The following is a 26420-nucleotide window of genomic DNA, read 5'->3' as shown; positions in this document are numbered from 1 at the left end:
AGTCAGAAGAACCATTTCCCATGATGTCATGTTACTTATCAGCTGATGGCAGAGCTAAGGTTTTTGCACATGGAGGATGAGCTCTGATTCATGCCCCTATCACCTCATCTCTCTTCAGACCTCCACATGTCCTGTGGGGCCTTTTTTAGAGATAGGGCAGGGGCCATGGTTTTTGTTATAATGGGGCTGAAATCCTTATCAGAATAAGGTACAATTTTTTTTAAGACAGGTATGGTAGTTCTTGCCTGTAATTCTAAGACTAGAAAGGCTGATAAAGGTGGCTTCCACAAGTTTGAGGTCAGTGTAATTTCAGACCAGCTTAGGTTAATATGAGACTCTGTCACAAAACAAAACAATGAGATCTCTTGTGAGGCTTTAAAAACTGATAGTTTTAGGGTTCATTCATGTGGACCTCTGGTCCTATTGTTTTACTGAGGTAGTGACTGATGCACATTTATGCTGTTCAGCTCATACTGACTCCATGTTTAAGACTATAGGAAAAAGATTGCCCTGGGCCTTAGGGAGAGTCTACTGGCTGCCTGTTGATGTAGATTGCACTGTAGACTTTGTTTTCATGAGAGAATCCTACCCACCATACTGCTCTTGGACAGTGGGCATCTGGAGCACCTAGAGCTAGTCCTGACCATTCGGTATCTGCTCTTCATTGAGTCTAACAATCCCCAAAACTTCTCTCCACAGGATATCTATGCCCTGTATGAGCCTCGATACAGACCCTATGACAGCTCAGCATCTGCTTATGCCGAAAACCATCGCTATTCGGAGCCTGAGCGGCCCAGCTCCCGAGCAAGTCACTATTCCGACCAGCTCATTCCCAGGTGGGAGCTGCGTCCCATGCGGCTGCTTACTCTCATGCTCAGTTGTTTGTATTGCTGGCTGTGATGGTAACTTAATGATTAAAATAATTCCTTATCTGTAGAGAATTCTACAAACCCATTTAGTCAGCATGAACAAACAGGAACTAAGCACACTGCCACATGCAGCCCTAGCAGAGCTGTTAGCATTTGTTCCCCAACCCCTAGCTAGGTTAGACCCTATGCAAGGCCATAAAGAAGTAGATGTTAGTAGATGGGTGGTTGTTCCTGTCATAGGCACACCTGGTTCTTTTGGCAATTTGATGGTGCATGGTTAGAGCTCTTAGACTGCAAAGTCTTGAACATTGATCACAGTGATGGCATAGTCCATAGATTCATCAATATAGGGACTAAAAATACGGGGCCTGTTCTCTAATACAGGAACTACGAGCTGTGTTCTGTGCCTGACTCTGCCTACTTTGCTAGAAGCTCTTCCCCACCCCCCCACCCCCTGCCCCCACCACTGCCTGAGCTTGTATATCTCCTATACTGGTTATCCATGCCTCTCTTTTGTAGTCATAGAGAAGAGATTTGAAAAGAACTCTGGCCTTGTGCCCTCTGAGTAAGTCTGTGAGCCAGGTCAAAGTTCCATTTGCATTCTCCGTTGCCCAGGCCTGCTTTTGATCTTGTGTCCACTCCAGACCATTGCACAAAATAATGAAGTGTGGGCCTTGGCCACTGTGGACTCTGGTACCTCAGTTCTGCAGTTGTCCTGGTTAGTCAAGTCCTAGAGTAGGTACTCATGGAACTACCTTTGCTACAAAGGATGTTTCACTCTTTTGCTTAGTAGCTCCCAACTGCTGGGGTTAAATGTGCCCTTGCTTTCAGAATTTTCTGTGGACGGGTTCTTGGAGGTATTTGGTGACTTGTCTGAAGACAGACTGCTTTGCGTGTGAACCTTTGTCCATTTAGCTAGCCCTAGTGTACCTCCCTCAAAAGGTGCACTCTAAACTGTGTGCATACATGCATAGCTGACCATTCTGGGTCTTTATGAAACATAGCAATTCTGAAGCTTAGGTGAATTATGGGGTATTGCCTGATAGGTGTAAGGTTCTGTGTTTGATTCCTAATATACTTGAGCAAATGTACATGTATGCATGTATGAACGCACACATACACATATGAGAGCAGGGGCAGAGATAGAGAGAAAGACAGACACATGATTGTGAGAAAATTCTTGGGATCTTAGATGGGAAGTAGCATTTGGACTCATACAGCTTAGCTTTCTGATTCAGCATCTGTGAGAAGACAGGAGGCATGTGGATCTATGTGCTGGAGTGCAGAAGGAAGAGAGCACGGGGCCAGAGCCAGAGTGTGTCTTCCCACTGTGTCTCTTTGCTTTCCACATGTCTGCCTGCAGTTTCATTTAAGAATTAACTTCCAGTGCTGGGCAGTGGTGGCACATGCCTTTAATCTCACTCAGCATTTGGGAGGTAGAGGTTCTCTGAGTTTGAGAACAGCTTGGTCTACAGAGCAAGTTTCAAGGCAGCCAAGACTGTATAGAAAAACCCTCTTGGGGGAAAAAAAAAGAATTAACTTCCAAGAGTGACTGACTGTATGCCACAGAGCCTCAGACTAGGTCATGTTCCTACCATTGTGATTTGTCATTATGACTGCAGCTTTGCCTTCAGCTCAGCTTTTGGGGTCCTCTGAGTGTTTTCAGCCCACATTTGTCTCATCCTGCAGGAGCGTCTGTTCTCTTGTCTCCTCTGTTTGTGTGTGTGGACACTCAGTATTGATGTGATACTCAGTGTTAGGGGGATAAGGTAACTGTCAGACCTGCTTGAGGGGGAGCACATTTCTCATGTTTGTGACTGTTCTTCCTGAACTGTATGTAGGTAAGTTGTTGAGAGCAATTGAGGTATTGGCATGCTCTTGATCTTGCTTTATATCAAAATGTTTTTCTAGAGCCACTACCACTCAGATGAAAGTCTAGAGTGGCCAACCTGAATGAAACTTTAAGGACAGGCTGGTGATATTTCTGTGGCTGGGCAGCTGGTTGAGCAGTTCTTATGCTAGCCAAACAGCCAAGTTCAGCTGAGCAATGTTTAGTGCTTTTGAGAATCCTAAGAGTTCCAGAAGCACTCGAGTTGGGGGTCATGGGTCAGTCTATTGGGCACAGAAGAGGCTAACTTCTTACTGATCTACTGGCCCTGGCCCAGCGTACAGATCTGTTCCTGCAAGGCCACACTGAACACACATAGCTAGTGATCCTCCCTAAAGGCTGCTGAAATTGTCATTTCTCACAGCTGTAATCCCATTACTGTGGAGGCATGGGCAGGAGGATTGTCATGAGTTTAAAGTCAGCCTAAGCTACACAGTGAGACCTTGTCTCAAAAACAAAAACAAAACAGAGTGAGAGAGAGGAAGAAAACAGTAGGAATTTTAGATTGGTTTTGGGCTTAGTGCTTCTTGATGCTGCACAGTATGACATAAAAACTTGTTAGGATGCAGCACTTAAACACAAGGGGAATCAATTCTTTTGCTGACCATGGTCCAGCAGTCATTTTGATGAGCTCAACTTCAGGTAGGTACGTACTGGGGAATTCCATAGTCTTGTCTGTTTTTCTTGTGGTCTGTGCGTTTTCCACAACTGAGTGATTTTATGAATGTCTGTATGTGGGTTGGCTAATTTCTCACAACTTTAAGAAACAGAGACTGTATTTAACAGCTTTTTTGTTTGTTTGTTTTTCCAGGCAAGGGTATCCTGAAGGATACTATAATTCTAAAAGTGGATGGAGCAGTCAGAGTGATTACTATGCAAATTATTACTCCGGCCAGTATGATTATGGAGGTATGTTTAGAAATTGTAGCCATTAGCAGGGGACTGTCCAACCACTTCCTGTGATCATACAGCCATGTACAAGTCATGGTCTGGCAGGCGAATCAAGATCACTTTTTCTCTCACTGGCCTGTGTTTTTATCCCAAGAGCCAAAGTAATTGAGAACGCTTAGCATCTGAGAAATACCATTTTTGACAACTTTATTGAAAAGTCACATTGTACCCACACCACGGTGTCTGTTGTATTGTCATGAAGAATAGTGACTAGTTCTGCAACTTCCTAGTCCACTTGTGACTGCTCAAGTGTGAACTAATGAGGCTGTGGTGGAATGCGAGACTGGCTCCCCAATCACATTGCCACACTTCAATGCTCAGAAGTCAAATGAAGCTGATGCGTGCTCCTTGGTGACAGGTATAGCCCACCCACTGTGGCAGTTCCAGTTACTTTGCAAACCTCCATACTTCCTTTCCACAAAACATATCCTGGGAAAAGCTATGAGTTCCCTTAGTAGCCGTGTTGTATGCTATTTTACCATAAGGCCTTGCGGTCCCTTGACAGGTCTCCATGGTGCTTCTCAAGGGGCTCTTTGCCATATGCCTCTAAAATGCTATCTTAATATTTCTTTTCAGAGTTAGGTTTTAATGAAATCATTTTTTTTTCATTTTTCTTTTTTCTTGTTCTTTTTTTTTCAAGACAGGGTTTCTCTGTGGCTTTGGAGTCTGTCCTGGAACTAGCTCTTGTAGACCAGGCTGGCCTTGAACTCACAGAGATCTGCCTGCCTCTGCCTCCTGAGTGCTGGGATTAAAGGCGTGCACCACCCCAGCCCTGCTGAATTTTTTTCTTAAAATCTTTAATTAATTAATTAATTAAAAAAATCCTGAAGCACAAACTGGAGAGATGGGTCAGCTGTTAAGAGCACCTGAGTTCACCTTAAGTACCCACAACATCTGTAACTCCAGTTCTAACCTCGCAGAGACATATGCACAGGCAAAACACAAGTACACATAGAAAGAAATCATATATATGTGTATATATATATATTTCCTGAATCACGTTAGGAAGATAATTAGTATAATTTGTAGTTGAGATTAAATTAACTATTAAAAAATATTATCAACACTGGGACTGTACCTGTGGTACCTAGTTATACACCTGACTATTCTTGAAGCCTTAAGTTTGATCCCTCACATGGCAAAACAAACTAAAAAAGTGAAGAATATAGAATTTAATATAGAACTCTTGTAGTGGCTTTCCTTTTTTTCATCCAGATATATGTACTGAGAGAACAGCTAGTGACTGCCACATCATGAGCAGCAGGCAGCTCCCCGAACTTTCTCTAGGCCGTGCCTGTCCTTTCCTCCTGAGCTGTCGGGATGCCTGCTCCAGGGAGCTGGGTGTCTTCAGTGTGTCACTGCCGCACTCATCCATTCATTCTTCACTTACAGACCCAGGCCGCTGGGATCGTTACTATGGGTCTCGCTTCAGGGACCCTCGCACCTGGGATCGGAGATACTGGTATGACTCCGAACATGACCCATACAGGAAGGAAAACTATGCTTACAGTGACAGGTTGGTGAACTGCACATGTGTGAAGGAAGTTGGAGGGTCTCTGTCTTTGGAAGTAATCTGCTATAGTTCTGGGGCTTCTGGGAAGTAATCTCTTAGTGTCTGAAAGAGGTGTTGGTCACCCCTCCCTGTGCCCACCTCCAGCCTATGGGAGAAGAACTGGCTCAAATGTGTTTCTTCCCAGTGACTTTGGGAGAATCTTAATTCTGCCTCCTTTCTGCAGTGTCCCTTCTCCACCCTGCCATAACCCAGGAAAGGAACCACCCTCAAGTTGCACCTGCAGTGTGTTCTCTGAGGTCACCTGCATCTGAACCTAGGATTTGGTTTCTGCATGGTTAGGTTTAACTAACATTCTTCAGGATGAAGACAGCCTCAGGATAGAGGGGCAAAGGGAGGGCAGTGAGCACTGAGGGTTAATTGCAGCTTTAGGAGGTTCCTAGGCAGTTATGTAGTGTTCCATAATTGCCCTTCCAATTCCCTGTCTTTGTCCCCTGCTTACTCTAGGCCTGAGAAATGTGATGATCACTGGAGGTACGACCCTCGCTTCACAGGAAGCTTTGATGATGATACTGAGCTCCCCAGGGACCCCTATGGAGAAGAAGTGGACAGGCGCAGCATCCACAGCGAGCACTCAGCACGGAGCCTGCGCAGCACTCACAGCCTGCCCAGCCGCCGAAGCAGCCTCAGCTCCCACTCACACCAGGTGAGCTGGGCAGGCGTGGCTGGGGAAGAACAGGTGTTAAGTCTTGGCCACAATTTTGTCTCTGCCTACTTCTAAAAGTGTACCCACAATCTTTCTGACATTTATGGAAATTTGCTTTCTCTGCTTGATTTCTTTCTCAAGAGTCAGATTTACAGAAGCCACAATGTGACTGGCGGTTCCTTTGAGGCCCCTCATGCCCCAGGATCATTTCATGGTGATTATGCCTATGGCACCTATGCCAGCAATTTCACCGGTGCCCATGGTTTTCCAGAGTACAGCTACCCTGCAGACACCTCCTGGCCTGCTGTGGAGCAAGGTGCGTCTCAGCAGTTCAGATTGAAGCCATCAGGTTGGGATAGAACAAGGGAGTCCAATCAGCTCTTCTTTACACGCTGTGCCCACTGTCTCCAGTGTCATGGTTTGTTGGTACAGGCCAGTGCTGGCCCTTGGGTTGACGTTTGGCTCAGGGTCTGAGAGCTGTTTGCTTCCCCACATATGCATTGTTAATGTGGAACTTTGAGTCCAGTCAAGCCTTGGGTGGCTCTTCTCTGTGTTCCCACACCGGCTATGTGGGTGAGCACTCTTGGAACGCCCAGCTTCCCATTAGAGACTCTTGTTCTGATTTGTGCCAGTATCCCATTTTGACTCACTCCTGAGAAGGGGTTGCTGAGAGCTCTCCTAACTGAAGCACCAGTCAGTGAGAAACTGTTTTTGTTTGTGAGTTGCTCACCTCTTTTGCTCTTGGGTGCCCAGTGATAGCCAGTCTGAAGCTTAGCTGGGAGTCTGGTTCAGAAGCTATTAGACATGACCAAATAGCTCACTGGTTTTTTTTTTGTTGTTTTTTTTTGTCGCCTCCCCCCCCCCATTTATTCAAATTCAGTTCCATCAAGACCCACCTCTCCTGAGAAATTTACGGTGCCTCATGTCTGTGCCAGGTTTTGTCCTGGTGGTCAGCTCCTTAAAGTGATTCCCAACCTGCCTTCAGAAGGACAGCCTGCACTAGTGGAGATCCACAGCTTAGAGGTAAGCTTGGACCCGTGGTGCTCTCTGCCCTCCACAGCCTTGGAAAGCCTGCTTTCCTGGGAAGCTCTGGCTTATAGGGCTTTCTTTGTATTTAAAGGCTGGCTCTTCTAGAAGTCAGTACTTAAGCAGGTGCTATGGTTGTTAGGGTTGCTTGTGTGTGCTCTTCTGCCTTTTGTGTTTTGAGAGTTCTTTTTTTTTTTCAGTAATGAAAAAGACTGGGTACACACTCTATAGCCTCAGAAGCCTTCTCTTGATACATCTGTCAAGACCAAAATAGGTTTTGCTGTTTAAAAATTGAAAATCTTCATTGTAGTTCCCACTCATATAATTGTAGCAATCACCTTTACCCTCTGCGTGGAGGGATGAGTGTGATCCCAGGATTGGCTTGTGGCTCAGTCTGCTGGTGGTTCTGACTGTACCTGTGAGCCACTTTGTCCCTCTCATTGCAGACGCTGCTGCAGCACACACCTGAGCAGGAAGAGATGCGCTCCTTTCCAGGACCTCTTGGAAAGTAAGGTTCCCCGTGGCACTGTCTCTTGATGTCTGCCCTAATAGCAGCTGCTGAGTTTGGCTTACAGTTTTGTGACCACCATTCACTGAATATTCATTCTTTCCCAGAGATGATACCCACAAAGTAGATGTTATTAACTTTGCACAGAACAAAGCAACAAGATGTTTGCAGAATGAGAGTTTAATTGACAAAGAATCTGCAAGTCTTCTTTGGAATTTCATTATTCTGTTATGCAGACAAAATGGGGTATGTTCCCTTTTACTTTTGAATGTTCTCTCTGTTTGCCTTTAGTCTTGGAATCTGTTTCCTATTCCTTTCCTGAGCTGTGGGCAGTGTCAAGCCTTCCATGCCATGCTTCCTTGGGAAGCGTGTCATGGCAGCAACCTGGGAAAGTAGGAGGAAAAGGAGGTGTAAGAGTTGTGATGAGCTGACACCTCAGCTTTTATGGGAGGCTGTCCCTGCCTTCATGAAGAATCAGGCTTCCTTCCTGAGGTCTAATATGTGCTACCTATGCAGACCTGGCCAGGCCCTGACAGCATGGGAATTTCTTGTCATCTGGCTAGAAACCCTGTTTCTAATACAATCTTATGCTGCTTTCCATCCGCCCCCACTGGCCCTGCAGACCGTGGTGGGAACAGACATTGCAGAGCTTTTGTTACGAGACCACAGAACTGTGTGGCTTCCTGGGAAGTCACCCAATGAGGCAAACTTGATAGATTTCACTAATGAGGCCGTGGAACAAGTGGAAGAGGAGGAGTCAGGGGAGGCCCAGCTCTCGTTTCTCACAGACAGTCAGACAGCGACCACCAGCGTGCTGGAGAAGGAGACTGAGCGGTTCCGTGAGCTCTTGCTGTACGGCCGGAAGAAGGTAGGCAACCCTGCAGATGTTTCTTATAGTCCATCTATTGGCCCAGGGAAAAGACCAACCTTCTCCAGGAAGCAAGTGCTGTTTAGGGATGATATCTGACCCTTTGCCTGACATCTCTGAAGGTATCAGTAGTGTTTTCTCTGAGAAGGACCCATGTAGAAATCTGACCAGCTCAGTTTACAGTCATTTGGAGAGCGTGCATGCCCGTCTGTATGCAGAGTCTTGGGATGAAGTCTTCTTACAGACTGAAGCTTCAGGCCAGTCATGTGTATTTTTGTTAAGACAGGGTTCTATATACCTGAGGCTGATAGTGTGCACAAGAGTGTTGAAAGTAGCTGGGCGGTGGTGGCACATACCTTTAATTCCAGCACTCAGGAGGCAGAGGCAGGTGGATCTGTGAGTTTGAGGCCAGCCTGGTCTACAGAGTGAGTTCCAGGACAGCCAGGACTACACATAGAGAAACCCTGTCATGAAAAACCAAAAAGTTAAAAAAGAAAAGAAAAAAAAAGATTGCGTAAAGTGTGCACATTGGGGCAGAGGATGCCCTGAGAGTGGAGGTGCTTCATACTGGTTCCGGTAGAGGTCTCTGTCCGGACATCTGATAGGCCCAGGGTTCTCTGCCCTTCACACTATGATTCACTTAGGAGGTCATGGCTTTAGTCTGCTTTGGATCTGAGAACCGACCCAGGAACATGTGCATTGGTAAACATATACTCTCAAAAATACTACAACTTAGAAAGTTTTTTGTCTTTAAAATAGAATCTTTTTGGCCCAGGGCAGCATGAAACTCATGATCCTCCTGGCCCCAGCCTCTGAAGTTCTGTGATTTCAGGTGTGTGCCGCCACACCTGACTAGAAAGCTTATTTTTTGTAACAGTCTTGCTATGTTACTCAGGCAGGCCTTGAACTTCTGGGCTCAAATGGTGGTCTGCTCTGTTTCCTGGGGAGCTGAGACTATAAGTGTGTGCTCCTGTGCTTAGGAAAAACTCATATGTAGTCCTTGGGATTTTAATGTGGATGTTTCACAGCTGGTGGAAATCATAGACCCCATTGACTTTTGTGAATATTTACTTCTATTGCTAAGGTTTTGCCAAACCTAGCCAAACCTAGCCAAAAGTGCTCAGTTGTACCACAGATTATTTGGGGTGAAGGGAGATTATGTTGAAGATGTTGTTTGTTTGGGGAGAGTCTTTGAGGCAGCCACATGTCACCTGGATGGGGAACCCAGACTGATACTGCATTCCTCACATTGTGGTGCTGCCACTTGTTTCTAGCTGGTGTGCTGGTTCTTCATAGCATGCATCTACAGATGCTTACTAGAGAGCAAGGGCAGAAGGACAAGACTTTAGTGTCATCTATAAACCATGTTTGCCTTTTGACCTGCCACGTTTGTCCTATTTTCTGTGTGCTTGACGGCATGTGGTTCTGCCTGATCCAACAGTAAGTGTTCTGATCGTTCTCATGAGCCCTGAAATGCGTTGCAGGATGCTCTGGAATCTGCTATGAAAAATGGCTTGTGGGGTCATGCCCTGCTACTTGCAAGTAAGATGGACAGCCGGACACATGCCCGTGTCATGACCAGGTGAGTTGGCTTATAGTGCACCCCCATGCATTTACATAACCTGACTTTGGTTCTCAAGTACCTTGCCTCTACTTTGGCACTTTCAGCTGTGGAATCATAGGCTTCCTTGACCCTTCTTGGGTTATACTGTTAAGGGAGTTTTGAATTCTTTATTGCTTTTTTAAAACATATTTTCTGTAAAACTTCAGGGACCTCTTCATTCTGACAATTGCTAAAGGGCTGAAAATGGGTTGTGGTTTCTACTAGCTAAGCCAGAGAAAGATCTGACTGTTCTCTTTACACATAGGTTTGCCAACAGTCTTCCAATCAATGACCCCCTACAGACTGTCTACCAGCTCATGTCTGGACGGATGCCTGCTGCATCCACGGTGAGTGTACAGGTCCCCAGGACACTAGTGGAGACCTGTAGTCCAGTAGAATTTGTGCATGCTAAAGACTTTGATCATGGAGTCTCTGAAACCTGTTTCTTGTCTTGCTTTCTCATTGGGCTTGGCCATCAGGAAATTAAAGGTGACAGTCTCTGAAGGATAAAGATTTGTTTGGTGTTCTCTTTGTAGTGTTGTGGAGATGAGAAATGGGGAGATTGGAGGCCGCATCTTGCAATGGTTTTATCCAACCTGAACAACAACATGGACGTTGAGTCTAGGACCATGGCTACAATGGGCGATACTCTAGGTGAGTTAGGTGTGAGGTAGGCCTTTAGCTGTCATGTGATAGACCCCAGAGTCTGACTGTGTAAACTGTGCCAGGACCTAAGAGACATGGTACATCCTAATAAGTCTGATGTCTTATGGCACCATCCCTGGAATGGTTCCAGGGACTGATGAGATGTGGTTGTTTTTTCTCTTCAGCATCGAAAGGCCTCCTGGATGCTGCACACTTCTGCTACCTGATGGCCCAGGTTGGATTTGGGGTTTATACAAAGAAAACCACGAAACTTGTCTTGATAGGCTCAAATCATAGGTAAGGACTCAAATCAATACAGCAGTATCCTTTTTCTCTAAGAAGCAAAAAACTCCTGTCCTTCATTTAATTTGAAAATGGCCAGCCTTGCATCTTTGTCACATAATGAGACATGCTTGGGATGACCTGCTCGGAGGTTGATGATGCCATAATTGGCCACTTTTCAAAAGGAATAATTCGCTTCTTCCACAGTTTGCCGTTTTTAAAGTTTGCCACCAATGAAGCTATTCAAAGGACGGAGGCTTATGAGTATGCTCAGTCTCTTGGGGTGCACACCTGCTCCTTACCTAATTTCCAGGTGAGCAGGGGCTGTGTGGGGTGGCCAGTGCTCACCAGTGCTTGCTTGGTTAGGTTTTGAATTCTCAGAGAAGTAATGATGAGGCATTTTGTTTTGTGGGGTTTTTTTGTTTTTTGATACCTTGAATATACCATTAGTTGGTCAAAATGCTATATTTCTATTTTTGTTTTTAATATTTCAGACTAGGTTTCAAGAGCTTTTTTATATATAAGGTATTTTTTAATGAGATTGTGTGATCTGACCCAATATGGGCATGTGTGTGTATTAACAGGAAATGTTTACAGTTTGCCCATGGTGCTGGGCTGTGGTAGCACATGCCTTTAATCCTAGCACTCAGAAGGCAGAGGCAGGCGGATCTCTGTGGCTTCAAGGCCAGCCTGGTGTATAGAGTACCAGGACAGCCCAGGCTACACAGTGACATCCTGTCTTTGAAAACAAACAACAACAACAAAAAGATTAAATAAATAAAAATAGTTTGCCCATGACAAAGGTAGTTGTCTGAATGTCTGGCAGCAGCAGAACATCAAATCTTGAGCCTCTGATTATATCAGAGGTGTTATGAGGAGTGCAGGTGTCAATTTTGACCCTGCACTAATCACAGAGGCTGCTGTGGTACACAGCATCTAAGAGTTGAGGAGTGATGGAAAACCCAAGGATTGTGACAGTGCACTTAGTAGGAAGCCTCAGAACTGCGATGGCGCACTTGTCATTTCAGGTGTTTAAATTCATCTACTTGTGCCGCCTGGCTGAAATGGGACTAGCCACACAGGCCTTCCACTACTGTGAAGTGATAGCCAAGAACATCCTGGCACAGCCTGGTGCATATTCTCCAGTGCTGATTACCCAGTTGATTCAGGTAGGACCGTCTCATACCTTTCTGTAGGCATTGTGCCAACTCTGGGAAGACACAGGCTTCATCTTGCTGGGCTTGGGGATGGGGTTGTAGTAAGTAGTACTCAACAGAGTGACACCCAGAACCTGCTTCAGATATTTCCGTGCTCTTGACTGGCTGTTTTGGCTTTGCAGTATTAATATAGGAACTCTACAGGTACCCTGTGCCCATGCAGAAATTCAGCCATAAGCTTCAAGGTGGAAAGATCCATCTGTGTCAGGGAACCTGCATTTAAAGTGCTTTCACTTAGTTAAAAGCACATGCTTGTGAGTCAGCAACTAGGTCTGAGTCCTAGTTGTACCTCTGCCAGGCATTTCTTTTCTTATTAGTTTGATCAGCCCCCAGTACAGGTGCAGGAAGCCCACAGCCACTCTAAGCAGGTCCCAGTACATGGCATGTCAAGGTATCCCTTCCCTAACAGTTCCATTCCTAAAAATATGTCCATGAAATAAGTAAAAAAAATTGTTATTGTGGAAATATTCAGATAAAGGAGGCTCATGCTCTGCCCCATCTTTAACAGTCACAGCTTATGTCTAAATTTGGTTCTTCTGGAGCCACTCACATCCTTCCAAGGCCCTATCAAAGAACTGCATCTTCCCTGGTCAGCTGAGCACTGGGACAGGCCTGGGCTCCACTCTGGGCTCACTCTGATCACTCAGCTTTGTACAGCCCACACATGACCTCCTTCCACTCTAACCACTGTGTTGCACTTGGGGACAGTTTCGCTGGTGCCATCCAGCAATATCAAGGACCTCTGTTCTCTTTGGTTTAGATGGCTTCCCAGTTATGCCTCTTCGATCCTCAGCTGAAGGAGAAGCCAGAGGAAGAGTCCTCTGTGGAGCCTTCCTGGTTGGTGCAGCTGCGGGATGTGGAGAAGCAGATCCAGGTATGCCTTTTGACAGCACAGCCTTGTCCTAAAGCTTGTCCTGGAAGCGTTTGATGAGAGGGTTTGTATCTCACAACCCCTGTTGTGTTCACACTGAAGCATTTGATGGTGACAATATGACACTTCAGAAGGGTATATACTGTGGGAGTTTCCGTGTTGCCAGGAGGGCATTAGAGGATGCTCTTGGGTCTACATGGACTGTTAAGCATGGGCTGCAGTTTGACTCTGTTTCTCTAGGAGGGCACTGTGCTGTGGAGCCCAGATGGAACTGACCCCCAGCAATGTCACAACACACCAGGCTCTGAGGTAGAGCAGTTGGATGGTCCAGGACTCAGCCAGCAGGCAGGGCTGAGGACCGAAAACCCTTTACTGATGCCAAGCACTGAGCCCTTGATGCACAGCGTGCAGCTGCTGCCCACAGGTGGGACCCACAGTACCACAGACCCAGCTCACTGATGTCTGCTTTGGACTAGAGAGTGTTTTGCTGCCAGAGTTGAGGCAGTATGCCACCATGGTGGTTGGTGATGTTTGGGCTTCCTCCTCCTTTCTCTCTATGCTTCCTCCTGTGGTGAGCATATGGAGTTGCAGAGCTTTAGGTGCTCTTCTGCCCATATCACTGATGCTCATGCACCCCTGGCCTTGCTCCCCTAGCCCTGCCTTTGCCTCCAGCTGCCGTTTAGCGCTGCTTGCTTCCTGTGGAGCCTCACAGCTCAGTCAGAACAAGTGCCGCTGCTTCTCATTTTGCAGCTATTTCTCCCCATCTTTCTCATCTTGGGATGGATTAGTTACCCCATTCCTCCAGAAGGTGGGGCCCAGATTTCTCACTCGTTTCATGAACCTCTTTCCTTGTCAGGCAGGCACCTTTTCTGCCCACCTGTCTTTCATTCTGCCCCTGCTCTGCAGGTGTCTCCAACTGGCCTGAGAACAAGCAGGTCTTCCCAGCAGGTCTGCCCTGATATCCTCTATTCCATAGCTCCCCTCCCACCTGGCCTTCTAGCCACTCCTGACTCAGACTGCTGCTGGACTCCACCCTGTGGCCTCTAGCCACTCCCTATTCCTGCAAGTTTCCTGTCACCATCCTGGAATTAACTACCCTCAGTGCCTGGTTTCCTTCTTCCCAGTTCATTCCCTGCATCAAGATTCCTGTTTTGTATTGGGAGATAGGAATCTCACTCTGTTGTGCAGACTGGTCTGGAACTTGTGGTTCACAAATTCCCATCTAAACTAAGAAATTGGGACCATAGGCATGTGCCTTTGTGCCCAGTGTTGAGCTGGTAGAGAGGACTTGCTCAAAAGTTGAACTGTGGATACTTGTATGCACAATTAGTCCATTTGACCCCTGGCAATGGGGAGAGTGCACTGCCAAAGCAGCACTGTGTTAGGTGCCACTCGATATAGGTTGTAACCTATGACCCACATCACATCTACTGATAGGCACTAGTGCAGCCATCCTGCCCTTGGGTGCCTAGGACATGAATGTTCTGCTTTTTCTAGACCACTGGTGGGTGCTGTTTTCAACTACCTCATTATAAAAGAAGTATGACTGCAGAACAGCTTGTAGGACGTGTTCATGATGTGCCAGTCAGTGCCTGCCTGGGAGCAGTCAGCCTCAGTGACCTTAGACTTCCTCTTCTCCACTGTGCCCTGCAGCTCCGCAGACATTCCCTGATGGCCAGTCAGCTCACCTTGCCAGGGTGCCGATGTTCCCAGTGCCAATATCCCGGGGCCCCCTAGAACTGGGTCCTACCTATGGACCCCCAGGGTCTGCGCTTGGCTTCCCAGAGTCCTCCAGATCTGATCCTGCAATATTACACCCTGGGCCGGCCCTGCCACCCACTACACCATGTCTCCAGGAAAGTGGAGTTCCACTCCAGGAGTCCAGAAGCCCTGACCCAGGTATGTTTGCGGAGGGATAGATGCTGTCCTGAGAGCAGAGCGAGTTGGTCTTGGTGTTGAAGTAGCTGGCAGAAGAAATTATGTGGACCAAAAGTACTAGAATTCCAAACAGACTGGATTAAGAGTCTCAGTGCAGTGAAGCACTATTGCTAATTTCTGTTGTGGCTTGGCCATGTACTACCATCTGAAGCCCAGCTGCCCACTTATAATGGAATGGCTGCAGGGCATTTGCAGGGTCTGTCTTGGTGCTGTACTACGTCCCTTGAGCTACACAGGTATAGGTGGAGAATGTTTCTCTGGAAGTCAAATTTGGTGGATCCTGTGCCTGTCTGACTATCTGAACAAAACAAAACATAGGCTTGTTTCTAAAGATCAAAACAGATGCCAAATATTTGGGAAAACCTTCCTTTTGGGTATTGAAAAGGAACACTGTCGGCCAAGTCTGGTACTACGTTTGTTCTCAGTCTGAGCCCTGCCAGTGCCTCGCTTCCCTCCTGTCACATGGCAGCAGCTCCAGGACCCAGTCATTCTCTTTTGTTTTTGACAGAAATGGTACCACGGGGCTCACCTGTCAGACACTCACCTCCAGAGTTCAATGAAGAGGAGTTTGGTGGGAACTTTTCTGACCCGGTACTTCCCATATCTTGTTGTAACTGTTTTCTGTGAGTTTGTTGAGTAGATACCTTGGCTCCTTGTTCTTAGCCTGAAATAGGAAGGTAATAAAGGTAAGGAGATTACGTTTAAATTTGATTCTTAAAGAAAATGTATTTCTAAAATCATTGGCTGGGGCCATGGAGATGGCTCAGTTGGTAAGGGTGCTTGCCACCGAGCCTGATGACCTGAGCTCATTCTCACATGGAGACAGAGAGAATCAACTCCTACAAGTTACCCTTTGTCCTTCCCACAAGTTATGTAACACGCATGCCCCACACACATACAAAGAGTTAATTTTAAAAGTTGCTTTAACTCTTCAAATGTGAAAGTTGTGAAAACGTTGGTGGGAAAGAGGTGAGAGAGAGAACCGGGTGGTGTGAAAGCAGAAACACCCACCTCCAGTGCAGTGAGACTCCAGATTTAGTTTCCAAAGGTGATCTCTCCCCTTTGTACAACAGAACCTGACATCTTGATGTCCCTAAAATTGCAGTTATTGCAGCACACAAAGTTTGGTACAGATATTCTTATGTGTGCTCTCAACTAAGATGGACAGATGGCACATTCTGGAAGTTCTTTACAGATACCCTGTCCTTGATGGATGTTCCTTCAATAGGTACTTCCTCTTATTATTTCAGATAGCTTGTTCCTGAAAAGCAATGGGGGGAGGAGGCGCTTCACTGTGTGGTGATCATGCCTTCACCTGGGCAGGGTTTCTCTCTGTATATATAGCCCTGACTGTTCTGGAACTCACTCTGTAGACCAGGCTAGCCTTGAACTCACAGAGATCTGCCTGTCTCTGCCTCCCAAATGCTGGGATTAAAGACATGTACCACCACTGCCCGGCCATTTTTTCTGTAAACTTTATTTTTATTTATGTGTGTGCATGCATGGGTTCCTGTGGAGGGTGGAGGAGGGCATTGGACCCCATGGAGCTGGAGTTACAGGTATTGGTGAGCTGCTGGATGTGAGTGCTGAGAACTGAAGTCTAGTCCTCTACAAGAGCAGTAGCACTCAACTGAGTCAGCTCTCCAGTCCCTTTATTTTATCTCTTAACATTAGTGTATGGTGTATGGGAGCGTTTGTATGGGTGGCGGGCATGTGACATGCATGGAGGTCAGGGGAAGCTTTGTGGAATTGGTTCTCTCCTACCTTCACGTGGGTTCTGGGGCTTAAACTCAGGTTGTCAAACTTGAGCTGTGCAAGTACCTTAACACTAAGCTGTTCATCGGCTCATGTAGAGGATATTTTAGGTTGTGATGTTTTCCAAAGGTACCTTTCCCAGCTCTGACTGCCTCTACCCTCAGGGCATACATATATTCCATCTCTTGGAGTACTGTGATGCTCCCTGTTAGGTGCTTGTGAGGTGTAGCTAGCATTTCTCCAGCAGACGGAGAATGTTTCGAAAGCCCAGCTAGGATGCTGTCATATCACTCTTCTCTGTTCCCACTGGCTCTCTGCCCTACTAGGTAGATACTAGTGAGGTCTACTCCCTTGGCCCCCTTCAGTTCCTCACAAGGAGCTCCAGGAGAGCTGGTTTTCATCTTGCCTTGTGACAGGGCTCCTCCAGAGCAGCACAGGACTTGGAGACACCCCCAGTGTGGGATCGTGGCAGCTCCAGTCTGACGCCTGCTCCTTCTCTGACCCCTGCTTCGGAAGGGAAGAAACCTGCACAAGCTGTCAAAAAGGAGGCCAAGGAGACCAAGAAGGTATAACCCAGTCCTGCCAACTTTTCTAGTGGACAGAGAGGTGGGGCAAGTGGTGGAGGGAAGCTCAATACCCTGGAACAGCTTTCTTTGGAAACTGGAGCCAAAGAAAAGACATTCATTTATAAATTCTTTTCTCAAGATGAAGCATATATGAACTTGAGTGTGTAAAGCATATAGCAGCTAGACAAGTCTCTCTCAGAGTGTGTGTGTGTCTGTGTAAGCACAGCCAGGTTGGTGAGGACACACCCAGGCTCCCTAGAGATTCATTCATAGCCAGTTCATAATAGACAAGCCCTAGTGCAACCAGAGGACAATATGTGACTCTTGATGTCACCAGCGAAGCTGAGTACCTTTGCACAAGTTTAGCCCCAAGTGCTCCTTTGTCTTGTACTTGTTCTGTGTTCTTCATTCTGAACTGTAGTTTCAGTGACTACTGGGAGACCCTGTATGGTGGGTATAGATTCTTTGTTGAATGACTGTGTGGTGCACAATCCCTCCCAGGCCATAGACCACCTCTTTGTTCTTGATGATGTCTTAATAAAGAATACAGTTCTAGCCAGGCGATGGTGGCGCACGCCTTTAATCCCAGCACTCAGGAGGCAGAGGCAGGTGGATCTCTGTGAGTTCAAGACCAGCCTGGTCTATAGAGCTAGTTCCAGGACAGGCTCCAAAGCCACAGAGAAACCCTGTCTCGAAAAAGCAAAAAAAAAAAAGAATACAGTTCTTCAATTTTAGAAATATTTTATATAATGTTTAAATTAAATGTAAATAACTGTAGTACAGAACCCACATTCTATTTCTCCTGGAATCCACAGGGGAAATAACCTGTCCTAGGAGGTAGGCAATTGCCTCTTTTTCCATGGCTCAGGGATACAGTGTTTACCCAGTATCCCTGAGAATGTGGGTTCTGTTCTACAGCTATTCTCTTCTCCTTTTTTTTTTTTTGGTTTTTCGAGACAGGGTTTCTCTGCAGCTTTGGAGCCTGTCCTGGCACTAGCTCTTGTAGACCAGGCTGGCCTCGAACTCACAGAGATCCGCCTGCCTCTGCCTCCCGAGTGCTGGGATTAAAGGCGTGCGCCACCACCGCCCGGCTCTCTTCTCCTTTTAAATAAAATGGTCCAGAACAGTAAAGACATAAAATTCTGATCACCAAGATTCTCTTTGTGCAGGAAGAGGGTCTTTGTGTGGAGGCCATCCTGACTGCTCAACTTCCTGGGGTGGGAAGAGCCTGATCTGATGCTCACTCTGTTTTCCAGAGCTTGAATATGGAATGTTTCTATGGAATGAGTGTAGGTGGCATATTGTCATCCTGTTAAAGATAACCTTTTTTCTTTTTTTGGTTTTTCGAGACAGGGTTTCTCTGTGGCTTTGGAGCCTGTCCTGGAGCTAGCTCTGTAGACCAGGCTGGTCTCGAACTCACAGAGATCCGCCTGCCTCTGCCTCCCAAGTGCTGGGATTAAAGGCGTGCGCCACCATTGCCCGGCTTAAAGATAACATTTATCAGCCTGGGGTGGTGCGTGTCTTTAATTCTAGCACTCAGGAGGCAAAGGCAGGTAGATCTCTGTGAGTTCCAGGACAACTAGATCTACATAGTGAGCCACTTCTCACAAAAAGATATGCTTAGGGTTATGGGGTGTTTGTTGCGCAGTGGTAGAATGCTTCCCTGGCATTTGAGGGGTCCTGAGTCTCCTCCCCAGCACTATGAAAGTGTACAGATCATTGCACAGCAGAGCCTCTTTGATTTGCATGGTGAGAGCATCCCAGATGGGAATAATCCCATGATAACATCCTCATTGTCCACGCTGACCCTCTGTCTCCATGATCACTGACTTCTCAGCCCTGTCTTCTGTTGACGTTTCATCTCTATGGATGTGGTTTCGCAGGCACTATTGTAGATGGCATCACATAATGCTCTCCTAACTGTGCTGAACTCCTCTCACTGCGAAGTGTCCTCATGCTCTTCCAATGGTTTTATTTAGAGTGAGTCCTGGTTCTCTCGCTGGCTGCCTGGGAAGAAAAGGACAGAGGCTTATCTACCAGATGATAAGAACAAATCAGTGAGTATTGTCCAGGTGTGACAGTTGCTCAGTGGGAGTGGGTAGTGATGATCTGTCACTGGCTGATAGTATAATGTCTTGGGGCTTAGGACATACCTGAGAGTTGACATTTTCTGAAGTTGTAAAATATCTAAATCAGGTTCTAATTCTTTTTCGTTTCATTCTACTGATTTTTTTTCTTTTAAAATTTTTGGCAGATTGTTTGGGATGAAAAGAAAAACCGGTGGGTGAATTTGAATGAACCAGAGGAGGAGGTAAGTAGTGCCTCTAGGTCCCTGTGGGGGGGGGGAAGGGGGTGTTTGCTTTACTCCTGGTCACCTTTCTGCCTCCCTTTGGAGAGTCCTCACTGATCTCCATCCTGTTAAAGGCATTGCTGAGCTCTCTCTCCCTCTGCAGAAGAAGGCTCCACCCCCACCTCCAACATCGTTCCCCAGGGCTCCCCAGGTGACTCCTGCTGGACCTACAGGACCACCCACAGCCTCCGTGAACATGTTTTCTAGAAAAGCAGGTAATAGCTACAGCAGAAATCAGAGGTGTCTGGGGAGAACACTGCCCTATGGCATTCAGAGCACAGACAGCTGTCACAGTACTCACGCTGTCCAGTTATCTAGTACATGATGATGCCTTGGGACCTGAGTGGATGGCCCGCAGATTCCCAATAGACAGTTCTGCTGAGACCTCTTCTCTGGTGGACCTCATTGTTCTTCTGACTCAGTGGGAACAGAGTATATTGGATGTTGTAGGTTGCTTGTGCGCAACTGAATTTGACTCCTCTTCTCATTGGTAGGTGGGTCCAGAGCTCGCTATGTGGATGTTCTAAACCCAAGTGGGACACAGCGGAGTGAGCCAGCTCTTGCTCCTTCGGATTTCTTTGCTCCACTTGCTCCGCTCCCAATCCCTTCTAACTTGTTCGTACCAAACCCAGGTAGGCAGCCCATGTGCTAGCTGATCCCTGTCCACCCTGCTTCTTCCTGTTCAGTCTCTGTTTATGAGTCTCTGGCCTGTCCTCCTTAGAAAAATGAATGACTGGGCTAAGGTACAAAGGACCAGAGGCTTGCATGTACTTCTTTGGCAATTGACCTTTCCTCTCTGAGGGTCCAGGGTCAAACCCTTTCATGTAGCTTGCTATACAGGATGTCCCAGAGATTGGGATGCTGACGACTTCATGCCTCCTCATTCACAGATGCAGAGGAGTCACATCCTGCAGAAGGAGCTCAGTCTAAGGCAGAGCCCACCCTGGAACCCAAGGTATGTATAGTCAGTGGGAAGAAGGTGAGGGGGCTTCCCTGTGTCCTTCAGGATTCCTTCCCCCCTGCAGGTCAGTGTCTGGTATGCCTAGGTGATGACTCTGATCACACTGTCTACATTTGTTTGGTAGAGAGACTAGAAGGCCTGAGAAAGGCGGTCAAGGTTCAGTTTGGAAAGGTAGAAAACTATAAAGGCCAATGGGAGTGATGGCTGTACAGAAGTCAGTGCATTAATGCTTCTTGCTTTGACATGGTGTAGATAATTGACTTTTACATTAAATATATTTTACCAAAATTTTAAAAATAAGAAAAAAGTTAGAAAACAAAGAATTAGCTAGCAGTACTAAAAGTAAAAAAAAAAAAAGTGTATCTCAATGCAAAGAGAGCAAATGCATCCCATGTGATTAGGGAAGCCTGCCCTGGTCTGGACCCCATGGCTTCTCACTGCCTCCATAAAGTTGGAGGGCAAGCCAGGCGGTGGTGGCGCACACCTTTAATCCCAGCACTCCGGAGGCAGAGGCAGGTGGATCTCTGGGAGTTCGAGGCCAGCCTGGTCTACAAAAGCTAGTTCCGGGACAGGCACCAAAGCTACAGAGAAACCCTGTCTCGAAAAAAACAAACAAACAAACAAAAAGTTGGAGGGCAATAATGTGGAGCACATACAGGCATGTGGTCTATGCCTAGCATGATTTGATGGCTGTTGCATCAAGAACTACTCCAAGCAGAACAGTGGGTCCTGGTGAAAACACCTGTGTGACCCCTCATAGAGGCTCCTGGGCATGTCAGAACAGTCTCTAGGCTACAGGAGCAGGCAGTTTTTCTTTTGCTTGGTGTAAAAACTCTTTGGAATTTCAGAGTTACCACATTTCATATTTCCTCAACAGATGATAAGTTCTGCAGCATCACCCCCGGGACCTGAACTCTCACCCTCCAAACTAGATGGCTCCCAGGGAGGAGAGGTAGGGACACCACACCATATGAGTACAGCGTGTGTGTGTGTGTGTGTGTGTGTGTGTATGTGTGTGTGTGTGTGTGTGTGTGTGTGTGTTGTGCATTTGTGTCTTATGTGTATGCATGGGTGAAAAGGGGGGGCATGTGTATGCATGTGCATGGGTGTGTGCATGTGCATGTACGTGTGGTCGTGTGTGGGTGCGGTGGGGTATTATGGCCTGTAATGGAAGCTTAGCCAGCTCAGTGGATTGCTTAGTGGCTTCTCTCTTTAGAAATGTGTGTGAGAGCCGGGCGGTGGTGGCGCACGTCTTTAATCCCAGCACTTGGGAGGCAGAGGCAGGCGGATCTCTGTGAGTTCGAGACCAGCCTGGTCTACAAGAGCTAGTTCCAGGACAGGCTCCAAAACCACAGAGAAACCCTGTCTCGAAAAAAAAAAAAAAAGAAAAAAAGAAATGTGTGTGAGTCTGCAGAAAAAGGAAATGCAAGGCTGAAACACTTAATGTATTTTATTTACGGAAAGACATTAACTTGTGTGATCACTTTGGCTCAGGAGCTCTGAGCTCCTGACATCATCATCCTCTAGCCAGGTCTCCCTCAGAGTAGTCTGGCAATTGCTAAGGGCTATACAGATTTTTCCCCTCCCCAAGAGTAATGATGGTTTCTTACCAAAACTGTGGAGGGCATTTGAAGCTACCTCTGACTGTCTTCATTTGAGTGACATTGATTCTAATGGCATCATAAAGCTTTTGAACCCAGCTGGCAGCTTGGAGCAGTGGCGCATGCTGATCTTCATGTCTGTATCTGTGTGTGTTCTTGCTGTTCCGTAGCTCTCGCGCTGTAGCTCTCTGAGCTCGCTCTCACAGGAAGTGAGCCGACATTTCCATCAGGTACCTGTGGCTGGTGGCTCCCTCCTTCCACGGGGCTGGCTGTGTAGCCCCTATGTCCCTTAGAGAGTCTGTTGTCCTCTTCACTTGTCACTAACCCCTTGACTTACTCAAGCATCATGTGGGCAAAGATGCAGTTTTCCTCCATTAAAGGACCTGGGTTTAGGATACTGCCTGGACATGATGATGGACTTGCCTCACAGGGTTTTGAATGCCCAGGTGAGCTATAACTCTGCTCCTTGTGAAGTGGGCCTGACCCCAGCCATACTGTCAGCATCACCTGAGTTAGGACACCACTTGGAAAGAAAGATTTCTTCTTGCTGATGAGGCTTGAGGAAGTCTGTTTGCAGCCAGGGAGAGTATGGCTGTAATGGCCATCATGCGACTAGTCTAAAGGAGGCAAGGATGCTTCACTTTCTGTTCTGGAGCCAGGCTGTGTCAGTAGCTTTCAACGGAAAGTCTTAAGGGAGCATTTCTGGCTGCCTGTGGCTGTAGAGCAAGCACACTGTCCAGGTCTCCTAACCGCTTGACCAGCACTAATGAAATATCAGTGTTGTGTGTTCATTGTCTGCATGTTTCTGTTCGGATTGTTTTGCTGCATGGTGCTTTGACTTTGGCTATTCTGTGAGCCATCCAGTAATGAAAACCAGTGTTGCCAGAGCTGTCTCTCTCTGGGGCCTGTTTGGCGCATTAATGGTGCTTTCTGAGGTGTGGCTTTTGTCTGCTGCTGGGTCAGCAACTGCTGTGTAACACTGGCTTGCTGAGCTCCTTCTCTGTGCTTCACAGGCTCCTGGAGACCACTGTCCTGCAGGAGCCACTCCAGGCGGGTCTGTGCCCTTTTACAACCCTGCTCAGTTGGTGCAGGTGAGTGACCCTTGCCTATGCTCCCCACAGCCCTAGCTTGCCTGTTCAGTGAGTTGGATTTTTTTTTCTCTGACTCTTCTTTTTGTTTTTGTTTTTTTGAGATGTGGTTTCTCTGTGTAGCCCTGGCTGTCCTAGAACTCACCTTTGTAGGTGCCTGGCTGTTCTTTCATGCCGTAGATTTGCCTTCTTACTTAACCTGCATCCTCTGCTTGCCTCCTGTTCCTCCCACTACTTTGGGCTTTTCAGGTTTAGGACTTTTCTTTCTGTTCCTTGCCATGGGCTGAGGGCAGCCTCCCGTATTGCCAGTCTCCCATTGCTGCATAGGATGTATGGCTTTAGCCACAGCCTCCCAGCCCCAGTCATCAGCACTCCCTCCTCCCTCCTTTTATCCTTGAGAGGAGCTCTAACAAGGAGACCCCTAGTTTGGAATCTTTTATTGTTTCATTCCTGATTAATCCCTCTGTCTGGGTAACACACTGTCCAGCAGCTTCAGGCCTCAGCAGCTGACTTTGGCTCTGCCCTAAGTGCTGGGTTGGGAGTTTACTGGGTGCGGTTTTCAGATGGGAATTTTCACCAGGTCAAAAGAAGTAGTGCCATTTTCTGGTGCCCACTGTGACAGTAGAGGCCCTCATTCTGTTTCTGAAGACTGAAATGGCATCTTTCCTCTGGGGTCAGTCATTGCCTGCCAGGAAGAGTCGGGAATGCACTGTATGCTTTCTCTCTTTCTCTACCTATCTTTTGTAGTCTGGCCACTGTTAGGGGGAGCTGTGGAAGGGACAAGCTCTTGGCAGGCATTTTTATTTTGGGAGCAGGGGACTTGAGTCAGGCACTCATACATGCTAAACAAGTACTCTACAAACTGAGTTACATCCCCAGTCCTGCGGCATGCATCTTGTATGTGTGTGGGTTGTTTGTTTTTAATAGAAGAATAAACAATCAAAGTTTATTATTTAAATTTTTATTTTATGTGTATGTATTTTGCTGCATATATGTCTATGTCATGTGCATGCTTGGCACCTACAGAGACCAGAAGAAGGCAACAGATCTCCAGGAACTGGAGTTACAGACAGTAGCTTAAATTTGAATGTGCTATTCTCAGCTCACGCTCACAGGGACCCTGCCCTTGGCTGTGCTAGACCCAGTCATGGTCTCTATATAGTCCTCTTGGGGGTGCTGGCCCTGTGCTGATGAGGTTACTGTACCCCTAGTCACCATTTATGTCCATATTTTCAACTACAAAATCTCATTTTTCTTTTGACCTTGTAGTTGAGTAGTTCTGCCAGATTCCTTGGCTTTGATCCCAGTGCAGTCTTGTGAGGGAGGAAGAATGTGTGCCAGTGTTCTCTCCTGGCATGGAGCATCCCTGTGCTTTGCAGCAACGGAAGACCATAGGCCACATCCACTCTTGGACTCACTGAACCCTTAGCTGGCCCAGCTCTGTAGAGCTAGCCTCAGCCCTCTGGCCTTGACAGAAGTGTGACCAAGTGCAAACAAAGCATGTCTGCAGTGCTGTGGGCAGGAAGTGCTGAGCAGCAGAAACGTGGCACCTACAGAAGGTCTCATGCTTGACACTAACACAGAGCTTGCCTGTTTTCAGTTCTCCCTGTGCTTACTTACCCTGTAGACTCATCCTGCTGCACGGTCCCTGGGCATGGACACTGTAGGTCATTGCTGTTCCTTTTGTTCCAGGCTTCTGTCACCTCGGGGAACTCAAGGCCAGGGAGGATTGGCCAAAGAAAATACGTGGCATTGAACTAGGAGTGCTGCTGGATTGTACTTGGAACCCTGAGATGACTAGATAACTGTTCTCCACCAAGAACCAAACTGGCTGCCTCAGGCCTCGTGGATCCCAGATGGACTTGGCAGTAACCCAGAGCCGGTCATACTGTGTGTCTCCCTCCTTACAGCCCATGTATATGAATTACTGAAAAATTGATTCCATGCTTCCTTTCTGATGCTGGATAGAATGAATCTAATTCAAAGTCTTTTATGTAAAAGAACTATGTTTCTTTCCTAGTCACTTTAGACAAATTAAGGATTTAATAGTTTGAGTCTTTTGAGAATACTCCTAACGTGAGGCTAGACAGGGCTTCCCCACAGGAGAGCACAGTTCCTTGGAAACCAGGGCCTTGCTCACCTGAGAAATGGTGCAAACCGACCAGGATTCCTTAGGCTGCTGAGAGGAGAGTGAGTGCTTGACTGGAGATGAACTGCCTCTGTTGGGCTGCCTGCTCTGCCCTGTCCTGTGAACCAGGTCCTCTGGGGCCACCAGATGGCAGTGGCCCACAGGCTGGGAGGAAAGCTATTACCAGGGCATGTCCCCAAGAAATTCCCAGCCTCACTCCATTTTCTGTGGCCTGATTAGGGCTGGGTGGATTTTACTGCTCAGAGCTTCCCCTTGTGGCCCAGTCACTGGGGAGAGCCCCAGGGATCTGATGTTCTGAAGCTGCTGATCTGATTAGCCAACCAGGTCAAAACCTGGCTGCATGCTGCAAAATACTGCCCTCCTAGTGAGGGGTCTGTATGGGCTGTGTGAGGCCCTCCAGCTGACTCACCTGCACAGACATCTTTCAAGGACTTGGTAGTGTCCTAGCAGACACTCTGGAACCTGACATCTCTACCCCAGAGCCCATCAGGGACCGCAGCAGCTGCCCACTGACTCAGCCACATCACTCTTCAAGGAGCTGCTGCTGCCTCAGACTCAGAGCTTTAAGGCTTCACTGACTGTTCCTAAAACTATCCTTTTACTCTAAAGAGGAGGGGACAGAGATTTTTAAATATTTAATAAAATCAGCAGGTAATTTGGGTAGAAAACATAAATGGTTTGGTTTGGTATTAAATTTAGAAATTGTAGACTGTGGAATTAGTACAGCCCTTCCTGGTTTTCTGGTTCCCCGCATCATCTAGAAAGACTCACAGAATGGTTTCCAGAATGTTCCATAGGTGAGTGCACCCAGACCCTCCTGGATGGTCACTAAGAAAGGCCTGTCCCTGAGGGTCAGTAGCAACTTGTGTCCTTACTGGGACCAGGCAGGATCCTTGCCTCTGGTGCAACCCTGCCCAGGCTCTGTGTTGACTGCCAACCACTTTTGATTCAAGAAGCTTCCTCCCTAGGAGCTGCTATTTTTCCTAAATTCAAATTGTTAAATAAAATATTTTGGGCTCTCAAGAACCTCATTTATGGCTTCCTTTGTGTTTTGAGAGGCTGACCAGT

General features: G+C 47.1%; 1 protein-coding gene across 12 annotated transcripts in view; it reads left to right on the top strand.

The window, feature by feature from the left end:
- The window catches only part of Sec16a (SEC16 homolog A, endoplasmic reticulum export factor), a 35510-nt gene extending 9132 nt beyond the window's left edge, over nucleotides 1–26378 (top strand). For 3 of the 12 annotated variants that reach the window (XM_075985493.1, XM_075985497.1, XM_075985492.1), the window contains 29 exons: nucleotides 700–836; nucleotides 3569–3666; nucleotides 5101–5224; nucleotides 5726–5957; nucleotides 6066–6240; nucleotides 6805–6947; nucleotides 7397–7458; nucleotides 7566–7704; nucleotides 8081–8326; nucleotides 9811–9908; nucleotides 10195–10276; nucleotides 10466–10583; nucleotides 10760–10871; nucleotides 11064–11169; nucleotides 11885–12025; nucleotides 12834–12947; nucleotides 13185–13368; nucleotides 14598–14843; nucleotides 15391–15473; nucleotides 17054–17203; nucleotides 19183–19260; nucleotides 19458–19514; nucleotides 19657–19768; nucleotides 20048–20185; nucleotides 20444–20508; nucleotides 21392–21466; nucleotides 22286–22345; nucleotides 23129–23206; nucleotides 24896–26378. In XM_075985493.1, the coding sequence (XP_075841608.1) occupies nucleotides 700–836; nucleotides 3569–3666; nucleotides 5101–5224; nucleotides 5726–5957; nucleotides 6066–6240; nucleotides 6805–6947; nucleotides 7397–7458; nucleotides 7566–7704; nucleotides 8081–8326; nucleotides 9811–9908; nucleotides 10195–10276; nucleotides 10466–10583; nucleotides 10760–10871; nucleotides 11064–11169; nucleotides 11885–12025; nucleotides 12834–12947; nucleotides 13185–13368; nucleotides 14598–14843; nucleotides 15391–15473; nucleotides 17054–17203; nucleotides 19183–19260; nucleotides 19458–19514; nucleotides 19657–19768; nucleotides 20048–20185; nucleotides 20444–20508; nucleotides 21392–21466; nucleotides 22286–22345; nucleotides 23129–23206; nucleotides 24896–24964 (3522 nt within the window). In that variant the 3' untranslated portion in view covers nucleotides 24965–26378. The remainder of the gene's footprint in view (nucleotides 1–699; nucleotides 837–3568; nucleotides 3667–5100; nucleotides 5225–5725; nucleotides 5958–6065; nucleotides 6241–6804; nucleotides 6948–7396; nucleotides 7459–7565; nucleotides 7705–8080; nucleotides 8327–9810; nucleotides 9909–10194; nucleotides 10277–10465; nucleotides 10584–10759; nucleotides 10872–11063; nucleotides 11170–11884; nucleotides 12026–12833; nucleotides 12948–13184; nucleotides 13369–14597; nucleotides 14844–15390; nucleotides 15474–17053; nucleotides 17204–19182; nucleotides 19261–19457; nucleotides 19515–19656; nucleotides 19769–20047; nucleotides 20186–20443; nucleotides 20509–21391; nucleotides 21467–22285; nucleotides 22346–23128; nucleotides 23207–24895) is intronic. The other 9 variants (XM_075985498.1, XM_075985494.1, XM_075985499.1 and 6 more) reach the window with 5 other exon arrangements.
- Nucleotides 26379–26420: the final 42 nt, after the last annotated feature.

Source organism: Microtus pennsylvanicus, chromosome 9, assembly GCF_037038515.1.
Source record: "Microtus pennsylvanicus isolate mMicPen1 chromosome 9, mMicPen1.hap1, whole genome shotgun sequence".
Taxonomy (NCBI): Eukaryota; Metazoa; Chordata; class Mammalia; order Rodentia; family Cricetidae; genus Microtus; species Microtus pennsylvanicus.
The sequence above is the reverse complement of the archived record's forward strand: the minus strand, read 5'-3'. Positions and strand labels throughout refer to the sequence as shown.